Source organism: Tachysurus vachellii, chromosome 22, assembly GCF_030014155.1.
Source record: "Tachysurus vachellii isolate PV-2020 chromosome 22, HZAU_Pvac_v1, whole genome shotgun sequence".
Lineage (NCBI taxonomy): Eukaryota > Metazoa > Chordata > Actinopteri > Siluriformes > Bagridae > Tachysurus > Tachysurus vachellii.
In genome coordinates, this window is record NC_083481.1 from 6,858,936 (window position 1) to 6,873,012 (window position 14,077).

A 14,077-nucleotide genomic window follows, 5' to 3' on the forward strand; every position below is an offset into this window, starting at 1 on the left:
AGCCATGACGAATGTGATTTGCGTTACGTTAAACCCCTTCTCCACACTCCCCAGCCCTCTTGTTTGCCGGAAGAGCTTAGTGAAGGGTACTGTGTCCTCACCTCACATTGGCTTAAGCTCTGCTTGTGTCTTATTAGGTCAGTGAAAGCATGACAAAGTACATAATGCTTGACTTCTTGTCCTGTGTTTGGCATTTAGGGATGCAATGAATGTTAACACTTACCCTCTGCATACAACAAGATCACAATATTTATGAGATACAAAATTTGAACTGAAATATGCTGCATAACATGAGTATAAGAATCACAAGTGTGATTCTTTAACATAAGAAAAGATTACAGTTAAACAGTCTAGCATACTGAAGAAAAGTACAATGTAAATTCGAAAAGGAAGTAAATTGTGGCTGATTCTGAGGAAATGCTTTACCCCAAAATAGTAATTAATGAACGGAGGCTAACAGAAACCTATAACAAGGACAGTGTAGTGAATAGAAGGCGCCGAGCCGGCTTTAGGGATTCTGGCTCGCTCATGGTGTCAGGTGACTATCTGTGTGTTCTCCCCAAGTCAGTGTGGGCTTCCTCCAGGGGCTCGGGTTTCCTTGGGTGAATTTCCTAAGACAGGGATGTCAGATCTTATCCGGAAAGGGTCAGTGTGGATGCAGGCTTTCATTCCAACCAAGCAGATGCCACACCTGAGTCTATTGAAAGTCAAGATCAACTGATTAAACTGGTAGAATCAAGTGTGGCTTCTGCGTGATTGGAATGAAACCCTGCACACACATTGGCCCTTGCGGATAGGATTGGACAACCCTGGTCTAAGATAGATTGCCCAGAGCTGAGGTCGAGTGTAAAAAGGTATGTAGAGGATGCTCTACATGTACTAGTATCCCATCTTACACTCCAATGTTGATGTTACTGAATATGAGTGAGTGAATGAGAAAATTAATTGTAATGTCTAACGTACATTTCTCTCTATTACTGTTTTTTTGTTTTGTTTTTTTGGTAGAAGCAATTGTGCTTTAATACCTCAGTAGACACTCATTTGATTCCTATTAGAAAAATATACACAATATTGCTTTTGTGCAGGAAAAAAAACAGAGTTGTCTTTGGGAAGAAGCTGATTTCAAATGTTTCTTATTTAATTACATTTAAACATTGTCCTGTAGGTATGCTTTTAATTTAATGGATTACTAGATAAAAGCACCACAAAACCCTTATAAGGTTCATACAACTTTTCTAAAGTCAAATTAAACTTCAAGGTTCTCCATTTGCTCACATGAGTTTTCTCTGGGTTTTTCAGTTTCCTCCTTGGGAAAACATGCCAGGAGTTGGATTTGGCTATGCTAAATTGTTTCTAGTTGTTTATAAGTGGATGAGTGTGTATATAAGGTTTACATCCAAAGATGAAAAAATAAACAAATTCACAGAATGTATTGAGTCTGCTCATTTGCATGTAGCGATGAACACAAAGCTTCAATAAAGATCAGAGCAAAGACAGCTTATTCACACAATGAGCAAACAAGGTAAATGACAGAAGCAGAATTTATTTAGTATTACAGATATTAGATAATATTAATAATAAAAATCTTCCCTCAGCATTCTTTAATAAAAGCCACTTATATAGAACAAAATATGTTTTAGATGTAGATTTACACAAATACAAGGTGTGTGATATGAACATTTATCAGAATTTATGGATTTTCAGAAATACCGCATTACTTGGCCAAAAAGTTCAAAATAAATCTGTTCATAACCAGCTTGATAAATGAAGCGTGTACTCAATCTGTAATACACAACACAACTTGGCACAGGCCAGACTCTTATAAAGCTCTTTACATTACATTACAGGCATAAAACTAATGGAAATGAATAAAAAAAAGAAACGTTCCTTGAGAGCCCACATATGGCTCTGCTTCCTCCAGGGTTTTGAACTCACTACCTTCTAGTGACTACACAGAAACATAACTCTACAATCCACTGTACATTTTGCCCATTTGAGGTTATTTTCAGACACTTTGGCATTTCATTATTGTTTAATGGTCTATGTTAAATGGTTTTAGATGAAATGAACCAACTTGCGAGAATCTTGTGTACGAGAATCAAGCTTGCCTACTGCCTTTCAGTTAAAAACCTGACTGTTATTAGGAAAAAAGTGTTTAACAGCTTTCATTTCAGACTGTGAATAAATGTGTCAGACAAATGAGATATGTGAGTGTGTCAGTCTCAGAGGCACTAGAGAGTGGCAGTTTTTTAAATATGTCTTTAAGTATTTTAAAATTCTGCCAAGCAGCGTTACAACAACATACAAAAACATAAACGCTAGTTTGTTGAGTTTAAGCTCATTTTTTACCCTCAGGAAATTTAAGGGCACAGAAATTCTTATCACAATTCTGATATGTTCTGTAAGCATCGCCTCACCGTTTAGACTAACATCACTCAGTGGCAAAGTAAGATTACTTGCAAGGGATCTGATTTGGCAGTTGCTTACATCCACTCACACATTTTAACATGAGAAAGAAATAAAAACAATTAAACAAATCAACCACAAATGCATTAATGAATTGAAAATACACTGAAAAAAAATAATGAATGAATAATGAATGAATAGATTTCTACAGACAATATGATATGGAAAACAAAATTGTCATGACAGTCTATCACAGCACTTTTAGAGGCTTTCATTTGTGAAGCTCTGAATGTGTGAAAACTTGTGAAAAATCAAGTTACACAAAGAAGCGGAAGAGAAGGAGGATCTTATCAGTCTTTACCTGGACATTAGGCTTCCTGGTGGAGAATCCTCGAAACCATCCTGAAACAAAAAGACCAGATGTGTTTAGAGTTGTAGAAATCACCAGATGTCATTAAATGTGCTTTTAAAAAAAGGAACAGGGGAGATACAGCTTTTCCTACAGCTACTATAATACCATCAAGAGAAAAATTCTCATATCCAGCTGGATTTATTGTCAGGGAATTACTGAAATACTCTGAGGCATAACGTTATACTTCAAAAAACATCAGGCTAATGACAATAAAGTTTAATACAATTTCATCATCATTATCATCATTATCATCATCATCAGAAGCAACATAATCATCATTATCATCATCAACAAGAATTTATAATTGATTAAATGATTTAAAAATATAAAAAAATAAATCATTTCAATAAAATGTAACATTAGAAATAATTATACTAACAAAAAAATTAACAACAACAATTATTATTATTATTATTATTATTATTATTATTATTATTATTAGTAGTAGTAGTAGTAGTAGTAGTAGTAGTAGTAGTAGTAGTAATTCCTGTATATTTCCATATAAGAATAAGATAAAAACATTATATCATTATCAGTGGATTATTAAGCTGTATACAAATGCAGCTAATGATTCAGTGTCAATGATTATTTCCTCTTGCTCCTTTGTTCTTACGTCCACTTGCAGGGAAGAGTCAGGATGGGACCTCATGGGATCTAATTAAGCTATTTTAAACTAAATCCCATTCTTGCTCCCAATTCAAAGCCATTTTATATCGCATAATCAGAATTAATATTACATTCTTTTAATCCATTAACAGTAACTGTAGGGGAAGCTTCAGAGGCTCTTATTAAATCATGTTCAACCTTTCGCAGTGAGACAATCTCTCTCTTATAAATGCAGAGAAATTAATTTTTTTTTTTTTAGGAAAAAAAAAAGATTAGATGGCTTATGCATGAGAAAAGACAAAACACATGAATGTCATTATAGTCATTTGCATGCACAAAACCTTTCTCTCCTGATCTATGGAAACATGGCCATGGAAATAATCAGTTCCGTGCATAAATTATTGATACACACCTGCAGAATCTTTAGATTTGGTCTTTACTTATTAATTTTATTAATTAATATTGTATGACATATGAATTTTGTATGTCTAAATATCAAATATTAAAAGGTAAATAGATTGTTCGATTAAAACATCATTCTGACAGATTAAAATGTATATTATAATATGACATATAATATCTGAAACTTTTAACATTCATGTCTAAAATATGTGGTTCTGTGGACAAAAAACTGTGAAAAAAAATCATACTGGTTAAAAATAAGTGCAAAACAAAAAATAATTACTGTTTACATTTTTTGATTATTAATTTTTTATAAAAATGTAGCAAAGACATAGAACTGTAAATAGTCTTTGTTTGCTTACATTAATTTACATAATCTCAGTTGATTTGGAGGTGATATTCTTCCTTATATATCCTTTTCCTAAAATCTAAAAAGAGCTTTAAATTGATTAATCGTGAGCATGCAGACTATGCATGAAAGGGTTAAATATTGATGTATGTACATAAGTGGGTCAGTTGAATCAATGCAAGGCTGACTTTCAGGCTCCTGATCTCCATAACCATGGTTAACGTCAATACACTTCCGGCATGAACATATATCCAAAGAACCTTGGAACCGTTCACAAAGCCTAATAGCTGACCTGTTCTGTGTTGCTGGACCATTAATACAGACTGACTGACTGCCATTTTCATTTTCAGATATTGAAACTTTCTGGCGGAGTCAATAATGTAATGGATATTTAGAATGTATAAGATAATACAGGAAGTGTGGTGTTGGTGGTGAGGCAGGTTGAGTTGCAGATCCGGGGATTCGGTTCTGACCTCATGTTACTGTCTGAGCTGATTTTGCTTTGCCACTGCATGCTTCCTGCAGCATCTCTGACTTCCTCCCAACTCCCAAAAACATGACAGGAAATAGTATGGCTATTGCATTAAATATGAATAAGTGCGTGAATGTGTGCATTACACTGGTGTGACATCCAGAGTGAGACATCCCTGCCTTACGCCAAGAGTTTCCATGACAGGCTCTGAATCCACCAAAACTCAGACCAGGATATAAAAGCTACTAAAGATGAGGAATGATGATTATTTAAGAATGCATATGATGCACATGACAAAAATCTTATGTGCTTGTTGTGTCGGTCAGATGCCCACTTCAATGTTTTTCCTCCTGTTTCAAATCCTGTTTCTGGAATGCTTATACTGAGAAGCCTTTGAAAAATCTAGAATGCTGTAGAGAAATTCCAAGTGATGTGGCCCCGTGGTAGACATGGTTTCTTGTTTCATGCTCTAGTTTCTTGTTGTGCAATGAACTGCTTTCCCATCCAGGAAACATTCTCTCTCTGTGCCCAATGTTGGTGGGATATTCTCTGAATTCCTCTGTAATTTTTTTCAATATTTCCTCTTGCTTCTTTGTATCGTCCAAGTGCAGAAAAGAGTCTACTGTAGATACTCATGGGATCTAATTAAAATGTGAGGTAGATCTGCAATCATTGTAATATTAATCCTGTTCTTGTGCCTATTTTAAGGACATTTAAGTCAAACAATGGACTAAAACTGTATAAAACTGCCACTCGGTGTTATTAACTATAAAATAAGTTTCAGAAGCTTTTAATAAGTCACGTTCACCTTTTGGCAATGAAACCATCTACCGTAACTCTTATAAATGGAGGGAAATGAAAACATTGGAGAGCGGGTAGGTTCTAGTGTGGATTCCACTGCCTTCTTGACCAGGATAAAGCAGGTAGTGACGACAAATGAATAAATGTTTTCTTATTTCCACATGTAACTCAGGTTCTTTGAGTTCTGCTCCTTCTAAAAAAAGATATCTTCTCATTCCATTGGTTTTTGTTTTCTACATAAAGATCTGTCATTATCACAAATATCTGCTAATATTTGTCAGTACAATTTAATTAAAAACCAAAATTAATCATTTGCATATTAAGTAAAACTTGCTTAACTTTATTGCATCAACTGCTATAATGTCATTTATACAACCCCTGACATTCTTATCAGTAACCCAGAGCCTTAATTGTTAAGCCTTCACTGCCTGACAGAATGTCCTCTAAATATGACAAAAGGACAATATGGAATTCTCAGTTGTTAGAATATCTGCCTGGTACTGGTCACTCCCTGCATGTGACTACAATCCCTTGTGTTTCCTCACATGTCTAGGCTATAGGGAATGACAGCTAGATCTAAGCCCTTTAATCAAGCAAAAAACATACATCCAAGTTGACCTAAGTATGGTCTGATGAAACCATAATTCTAAAAACAAGGCAGCAAATCACCCAAATGATATCATAGCCATGGTGAAGCAGGCTGATGGCAGCATCATGCTGTGAGGATGCTTCATTTCATTTGGGACCGAGATTCTTGTCAAATATATGGAATCATTTATAGCTCAGAATACCTAACTATTTTAGCAAAATAAAAAACATGCAGGCATCTGTTAAAAGGCTGAAGATAAAGAATAAATCTAACTAATAATACCCCAAAGCACAAATCCATGTCAACAAAAGCTATAGAAGAAACTGTTCATAGATCTGGAATTGTCTAATCAGATCCCAGATCTGAATCCAATCAGAAAAGTTTTGTGCACAAGAGAACCCCTCAAAATGTGATGGATCTGGATTTCTGCAACAAAAAAATAATAATAATAATTAAAAAAGGGGGAAAAAATTAAGTTGTGCTAACCTTTACCTAAAAGGACTAAGTGCTGTTATGCATGTATTTAACCAAAGATTAGTTCACATAAGCAGTTTATTGTAACCAGGTAATTTTTTTTTCCTTTTTTTGTTAATGTTGGACCAGAAAACAGCTAAGGAAAAATACAGAAAAGTAATATATTATAAAGTACATTCATTACCATAAGCCTGGGAAGAATATATTGAACTGTCTATACAACTAAAAGCAGTAGCTAATCAGCTCAGAGCCAGCAAATATTTGCTTAGATTGTACAAATGATCCAGTCTTAGAGCAACCACAATATGGTGAAGTGAAGAAAACTGAGCCGGCAACTATATTCAATACTTCTGACATCTGAAAGGAAAAACGGCAAAAGTAAGCTCAGCATGCCTCCCTTTCAGTAGAAGGAGATATTGTTTATGGCCTGAGCTCTTCGTTGTTTGTAATACAATATCAGTACGGTCAAATAATCCTGTCATCTTTATTACCAGTTCCAAGAGTAACTCGTGTAGTTGATCACAGAAAAGTTTGATTGCTGTACATTTACATTACAGCATTATGTGAGGGTGTATGTAATGATATACTGTGTATTAAGGTTTCAAATGCAAGTGGTGCATGACATATAGAATAAGAAATACAGAGACATAAAACAGGCTGCTGTGGCAAACATATTCAAGTCATATTCAATCTAAGTTTCCTTTCAATCGCAGGTCTATGATGTTTCATCTCAAACCCCGCAAAAGAAGCTATAAAACACGTCTCATCCAATACCACATGGCTATAGAGCACACCAAAGGACTCATTCCAAATCTAATTCAACCATAGGCTTATGGTGCTGTTCAATCTTATGTATCGATTTCTCCACTCCGTGGAGATGGCTGATGGCTGGGTCTGTCTTTGTCTGGAAGAAACCATCCAACCGCTCAGACAGTGAGTCTCTTATAATCATGTGCCATGATCTGTGGGCTCGGAAAGAGAATAGTGCAAGCATAATCTGATTTACTGTTTTGTATGAAACTACACTCTCTGCAGTTATCAAATTACAATGCAAACTTTTACTCAGTTTCTATTTGTTATTCAAAAATGTATTATTCAACAGACTCGACAAATCATTTCGAGAACTCAATTTATGAATTGCAATCAGGAAGTGCTTGGCCCCCTGTGTGTATAACGAATAATAAAACTCAGAAACAAGTACAATATGCAGAAACAGAGAATGGTATGAAGTAAAATGAAAGTGAGAAAGAGAGAGAAGACAAAGGTTAAATTCACTAGAAAATTGCTCAGAGTTTTGGCTCATTTCGGATGTGCTATAATCACTTCGAAACGTAACACAGTTCTACTCCCGCTCTGCTGAAGACTTAACATTTTGCTGCGGCTACTTGCTAATGATCGGCTACAACAACAGCATAAATTATTCACGAGCGGCTGGCTGAATGGCATGCACCTGTGTCCATCTGTCCCGAATGTAGACACTGCACCTGCTGCGTTAATCATCTACAGTCCGTCTTTATTAGCGCTCGTAGAACGAGGCTTGTGACTGGGTAGGAAATGATCCCAAAATTAAGAGCATGCCTATTACAGTAATTACGCGTGTGCGATGTAACGATTTAACAGTCTTCACACGATCGCAAACTGCCACAATATCCAATGATTTATTCAGATTATAATACATTATATTAAATTACAAGACCATAAGACCTTTTACTTTGGAGCTCTGCAGTTTAAAATCAGAGTACGCTAATATATGCTATCACTCAAAATAAACAAAAAAAGGCTGCATTTTTCCAGCAAAACAGAAAATAAATCAATCAATTGCTCAATAAATCGATCAATTAATTATTTACTCACTCACTCACTCACTCATTTTCTACCGCTTATCCGAACTACCTCGGGTCACGGGGAGCCTGTGCCTATCTCAGGCGTCATCGGGCATCAAGGCAGGATACACCCTGGACGGAGTGCCAACCTATCGCAGGGCTCAATTAATTAATTAAAACTCTGGAATGATTTGTGCAAGTGTTTTAAACTCTCAGTAATATTTACAGATACCGCATAGAAGCATGCTCTCGACTGAATCTGCACATGCCCTGGGTGTCTGTTAAGGTAAATGAAGTTCATTAATACAAAAAAAAAAAAAACAATAAAAAAAATTTGCTAACATTAGACAAGTATATACTTAAAATGGGTCAACTATATTTTGAGAAGCCACTGAAATGTTTCTGTCAAAAAAAGAAACTTCCATTTTGACCACAAATCCTACAATATAGTAAGCAATGTTTATTGTAATTATGATTTTGATTATAATTATAATGGTGATATGATTGAACATTTTAATGGTGATTAGAAAATGATAAAGTTTTTTTTTTTCTTCCGTGCTGGTCACTGTTTACTTTGAGTGCAAAAAAAAAAAAGAAAGTTACCCCTATGGACGTTAGACGAGCACTTTGTAAAAGGATTATGCTATTTGTACTTTTTACAATTAGATATTTACCGTGCATTTCTGTGAAAACGCCTACTAATACATCACCAAATAAACCTGAAATGTAGAATTGGTTGTTTCCTTGTGTTTAATCATTTTGTTACATTTAAACACACACTTTTAAGTTAGCATTTCGGGTTTCTTCTTTGGTTTGATGAAAGTCTTCCAGCCTGCATATTTAATTTTTCACGTTAACTGCTTTATTTGTTACAAATATGTTACAGAAATTCAGCTTTAAAGTTCACTTCACATCAGCTTTAAAATTTTTGCTTCAAGAAAAACAATTATGAGTATTGGCTACTGTTATTAGGAGACCTGGCTAGTGTTTTTGACAATACTAACAAGCTGCTCTACTTCTGAACATTCATTTAGCCTTTGCTAGTTGAACATTTTTGTGCTGTTTTCATTTAAGTTTGCTACTATATTCTATTTTATAAACTTAAAGGTGGGGTCTCCGTTGTTTGAAAGCCAATGCTGACATTAGAAATCACCAAAACAAACACGCCCCTAACCCAAATGGGTCCCACCCCTGTGTTGATAGCTCCGCCCACACATACATACGCAACCCAGGCAACTACTGGAAATGTTTCTTTATCATAGCTGAAGGGAAGAACAATACGACTGCAGATAAACCAACAAGCAAAAATGACACACAAGCATAATCATGCAAAGGACGACATATATTAGTTCTGTGGAACAAAGCAAAACCAACGTTACTCATCTATCGAGAAGGAAAAAAGCAGTGTCTGCTTTTAAGCGGTGTCTTAAGTAAAGTTGGTCGCATATTCACAGATTTGAGTTTCCAGAGTCAATAACTCCTGAGCTAAACGCTGTTACTAGCAAAACGCGGTTGTAGCTGCCTCTCTACATTACTACGGTAGAAAAGAGGTGTTATTTGTGTAGTAACAGTGTTAAGCTCAGGACTTATTGACTCGGGAAATTCAAATCTGTGAATATGCGCCAACTTCCCGCTCCTTCAGTTCTGTCCAGCGCTGGAAAGCTGATCCTATATTAACACGGGTCCTACTTCTTGCCTTATCGTAAGCCTTTCTTCGCTTTCTTTCTTTGTTTTTATCCTCCATGTCAATGTTAAAACCGTTTTCTGCTAATGTCACACATGCGCACTGAACACTCTCTCCACCCATATTGACAAGACATGCCCCTTTCTGCTCATTGGCTACCCGTTAGTTTTGTATTTGTTTTGTTTGTCGGCCCGACTCAGTTTTCTGAAGCATTTCTCAAACAACGGAGACCCTAACTTTAATAATCTCTGCTGTGTATGTCCACATTAGCTCGGGACAACAACACTGACTGATGTTGCTAACCACAAGACTGCACAAGATGTTACAAGCTGTGATTGTTACATGAGATATTTGTTCAGAATTAATTTGTCTCAGTATAAATTATAAAGTACTAACACTAGTATGCTAATCATGTTGAGGTTAATCAACACCACTTTGTGTTTATTAGCATTTTGACAAAGCTAAAAACCTTCCCCTTCCTCTCTCTTAGCTTGTAAAACACTAGTAGTGTTACTACATCCTTCTACTGCTGGTTTAGAAACCCAGTGTTATTAAGTACAGATGGATGTTAGCTGGCAGCAACAACTTTGGCTTACTATCACAATAGTATAGTGAACGCCATTTAACCTTACAACCAAGACAAGTGTGACTGACACCCAGATGAAATGTGTCATCTTTTCCCCAACAGGGTTTCAGCAGAAGTATGTGTGCTGTCAAGTCTCGACTGTTACTTGCGGCAGGGCTTCCACAAAGTGCAGCAATGTTCTCTCTCATGTATTCTCACACCCTTTCTAGACCTGAGGGATGACACATGCCTTTTCTGTTTCTCTCTTTTCAGCACTTTGACTTTTTACTTTCAAACCTTTTTTACTTGAAACCAGAAACTCAATAAAAACTTTTAAAAAAGCTGAAATATCTGAATGATTTTTACAGCAGGAAACTACAAAGTCTGACACATAGGAGCCCAATCCATAAGTAAATGGACAGTGCCCATTTTTGTTTCCCACAGAGATGATTACAGGAAAAGAAAAACCTTTCCTCTCAGTGCAGTCCAGGCATCCTGCCCACTCCTGTCATACCAATGCCAGATCAGACTGAAAGGTTTTAAACGTTTCGATTTCCCAAGCATCCGTTTCTCCACAAGCAAAGAGCAGCAGGGAAATGATCGATTTATAGAGTGAACTGCTTACCCCTGCAATCAGAGCCCTGATTCTTCCATAGCACTTGTTATCTCAACTACTGACCCAGAGCTTATCTTTCAACCTCCAGGCACTTTTTAGCTATAACTTGCTTACATTCACAGTAATGAAACATCTGACTGGATGGTCGATCCTGGTGTCGTTGTTTCACGAGTCCAAATCTAATTCAATCTACAGTTCTGTAGTAACTTAGGTTTTCTACATGTTGGCTCATTTGATCTTCACACTTAATAATTACTCATGTCTTGTTTTTCTCCCCTCATTCTGTACCTAATGTATGCAAACTTTTGCACACAACCGTTTTTAAGCATAATGTATATGTAAATTATATTACCATAAATAATATTAAAGTATCATATCAAAACGTTACTGTATTTTACATTGGCTTCTACATTTTACTTATATAAACAGCCATACTAAGATAAAATTATAATATAACGTATTAATATAATACTACTATAAACAGCCATAACAGTACAATAGGAGCAACACAAGATGTGTGAACTGAAGATATAGGATAAAATACGGTACAGATGCAAAAAGTAAATCTGTCATTCTTACAGTTCATTTTTGTTTAAAAAAATAATAATAATAATTCTAATAAACCTGTTGATTAATTTAAATCTTATTACATACATATAACCCAACATTTATATCATGAAACTGTGTTTAAAAAGTTTTCAGTTTCTGTTTCTTGTCCTAAGATTTAGTAAGAAGTGAAATGTAGGAATTGAAATATTTTACACATTTTAAATAAAAGCAGTTCTAAATCAAGAATATGAAACTGTATTACGAAAAGATGACATGAATGTGAATTGTATTATGAATGTAAAACCATATCAATACTATCATTACCATTACAGCAGGCGATAATGTACATTTGCGTCAAACTATATAACAGGAGCTCAGCAGGTAAAGATGAAGCAGTGTGACAGTTCATGAAGTCATTAGCTAGACTACCAGGAAAGTAAAATATTTTTCCACAGTAAAGTGTTTTGGTTGAATGGAAACCTAATGGAGTAGGTTGAAATATGTTGCTAACATAATGCAGATTATAGTGCGCTATAGTTTATACATTTTTACATAAGGTACAATAGTAATAGCTATAGTCATGATCCTTTTCTAAAATGTATCTGAGGTAGCACATCAAATAAGAACAAATAAAAACTAAATTTTTTCTCTAGGCTCCTAAGCCTTCTTGACCAGCAGACAACTATGAATAAAGAATAAAAAATAAACATCTGGTGGCCAGGCTAATGATTTGTCCACTCCTGGTTTAAGATTTTCTTTAACCACCGACATATGGCTGTCTAGTAGCTGTGAGTTCTGAACTCAACCAAGTTGCCCTTAAAGAGCTACCCAAAGAGCTACAGTATACAACCAAATGTCTGTGGGCACCTGAGCATCACATCCAAATGTGAGAAGAATACAATTATATATGATTACTTCTTTGTTTGCTTTAGCATTATTATTATTTCCTTTCACTATGGATTCCGTTCAGGCCCAAACATACTGTAACAGGCACAAACAAGCTCCACTGTCCTGCAAGGAGGCCAAGCTTCAACCCTACTGAACACCATTGGATGAAATTGAAAGCTGACTGCAACTCTCTGCCCAACATCAGTGCCTGAACTCGCTGTTGTACCTGAATGAGCACAAATTCCCACAGCCACACCCCAAAAATTAAAATTCCCAGAAGGGTGGAGGCTGTTAAGTGTCTGAATTTGAAACGGGATGTTCAAAATCCGTAAACATTTCACCATATAGTGTATGTATGTGCTCCACACTGTACAACTGCTAACCAGAAACACGAAACCAATGTATTTTGATAACAAATGAAAGGGAGAAAAATGGTCTGAAGTCCAAAAGTAGTGCACAGACTGCAACATATTTCTCTCCCAATTATGAGGCAACACATCACTGAAAGACATCCAAGACAGCAAGCTGCAAGTTCCTAGTGCCATCGCTCATCCTGGCCCTGGAGGCCCTCAAATGTCAGACTGAAGCCATGAACAATGGCAGCGGAACAGAACGAGCGTTCTTTATGACTGACCTTTAAGCACCAACATCCGGCCACCGACCCGTGTCTCTTAAAAAAAAACCCACAGGGGTATAAAACCTACAGTGGTATGGCACACATATATACAGTATGTACTTCTCTTGTGCTAAAAAGCAACTCCGTCTTTAAAGTTATTTTTATTTTTAATTTTTAGTACATTTTATTGATTTTCTAATTTTTTTTAGAACTTTAGCAAAAGAACCAGCTTCTGCCAATGTAGTAATTCATCTGTCATTCACCGCTTTGTTACTAAATGGCCAACTAAAATACAGTAAATACGTAATAAAAAGCTAAGGACTAAAAGCTGAAAGTGTGAGCTGTTCTTCAAAATAATCAATGACAAGAAGTTTTGTTGGGGTGTAAATTATAAAGTGTATATAATGTCAACACTAACAACTTTTTTATTTCTTAAAGAATAACACACCGTGCATTTTATCCATTTATAATTACGTTTAATGTTGCAGGACATCCATAAAATGAAGTTCGACTTTCTTTGCCAGAGAACAAATTTTCAGCTTTACAGTACATCTGACTTCTACAAGTTTTGTGCAAGAAGCTTCGAATCTTTAATAGTTTAATGTATTTTTTCCTCTTTCAATCACTGAAAAAGCCAGAAGGAATTGAAACACAAATGGTAAAAACGTGCAAAGATGACAAGCAAGCATGTGGCCCTGGGTTCAAAAAGTTGGCCTAATTCTGATCTGCACACAACTGTAGATCTAAGAAAATCGCTCATTAATGGGAAATCTCTTCAAAAACTAGGCTAAAGTCTTGAAAAATAGTGTACAAAATGTTTTCCTT

General features: G+C 35.7%; 1 protein-coding gene across 4 annotated transcripts in view; it reads right to left on the reverse strand.

Annotated features, from left to right (window-relative positions):
• The window catches only part of dock3 (dedicator of cytokinesis 3), a 223,631-nt gene that overhangs the window by 164,479 nt on the left and 45,075 nt on the right, over positions 1-14,077 (reverse strand). For all 4 annotated transcript variants that reach the window (XM_060858528.1, XM_060858527.1, XM_060858529.1 and 1 more), the window contains exon 3: positions 2,768-2,808. In XM_060858528.1, the coding sequence (XP_060714511.1) occupies positions 2,768-2,808 (41 nt within the window). The remainder of the gene's footprint in view (positions 1-2,767; positions 2,809-14,077) is intronic.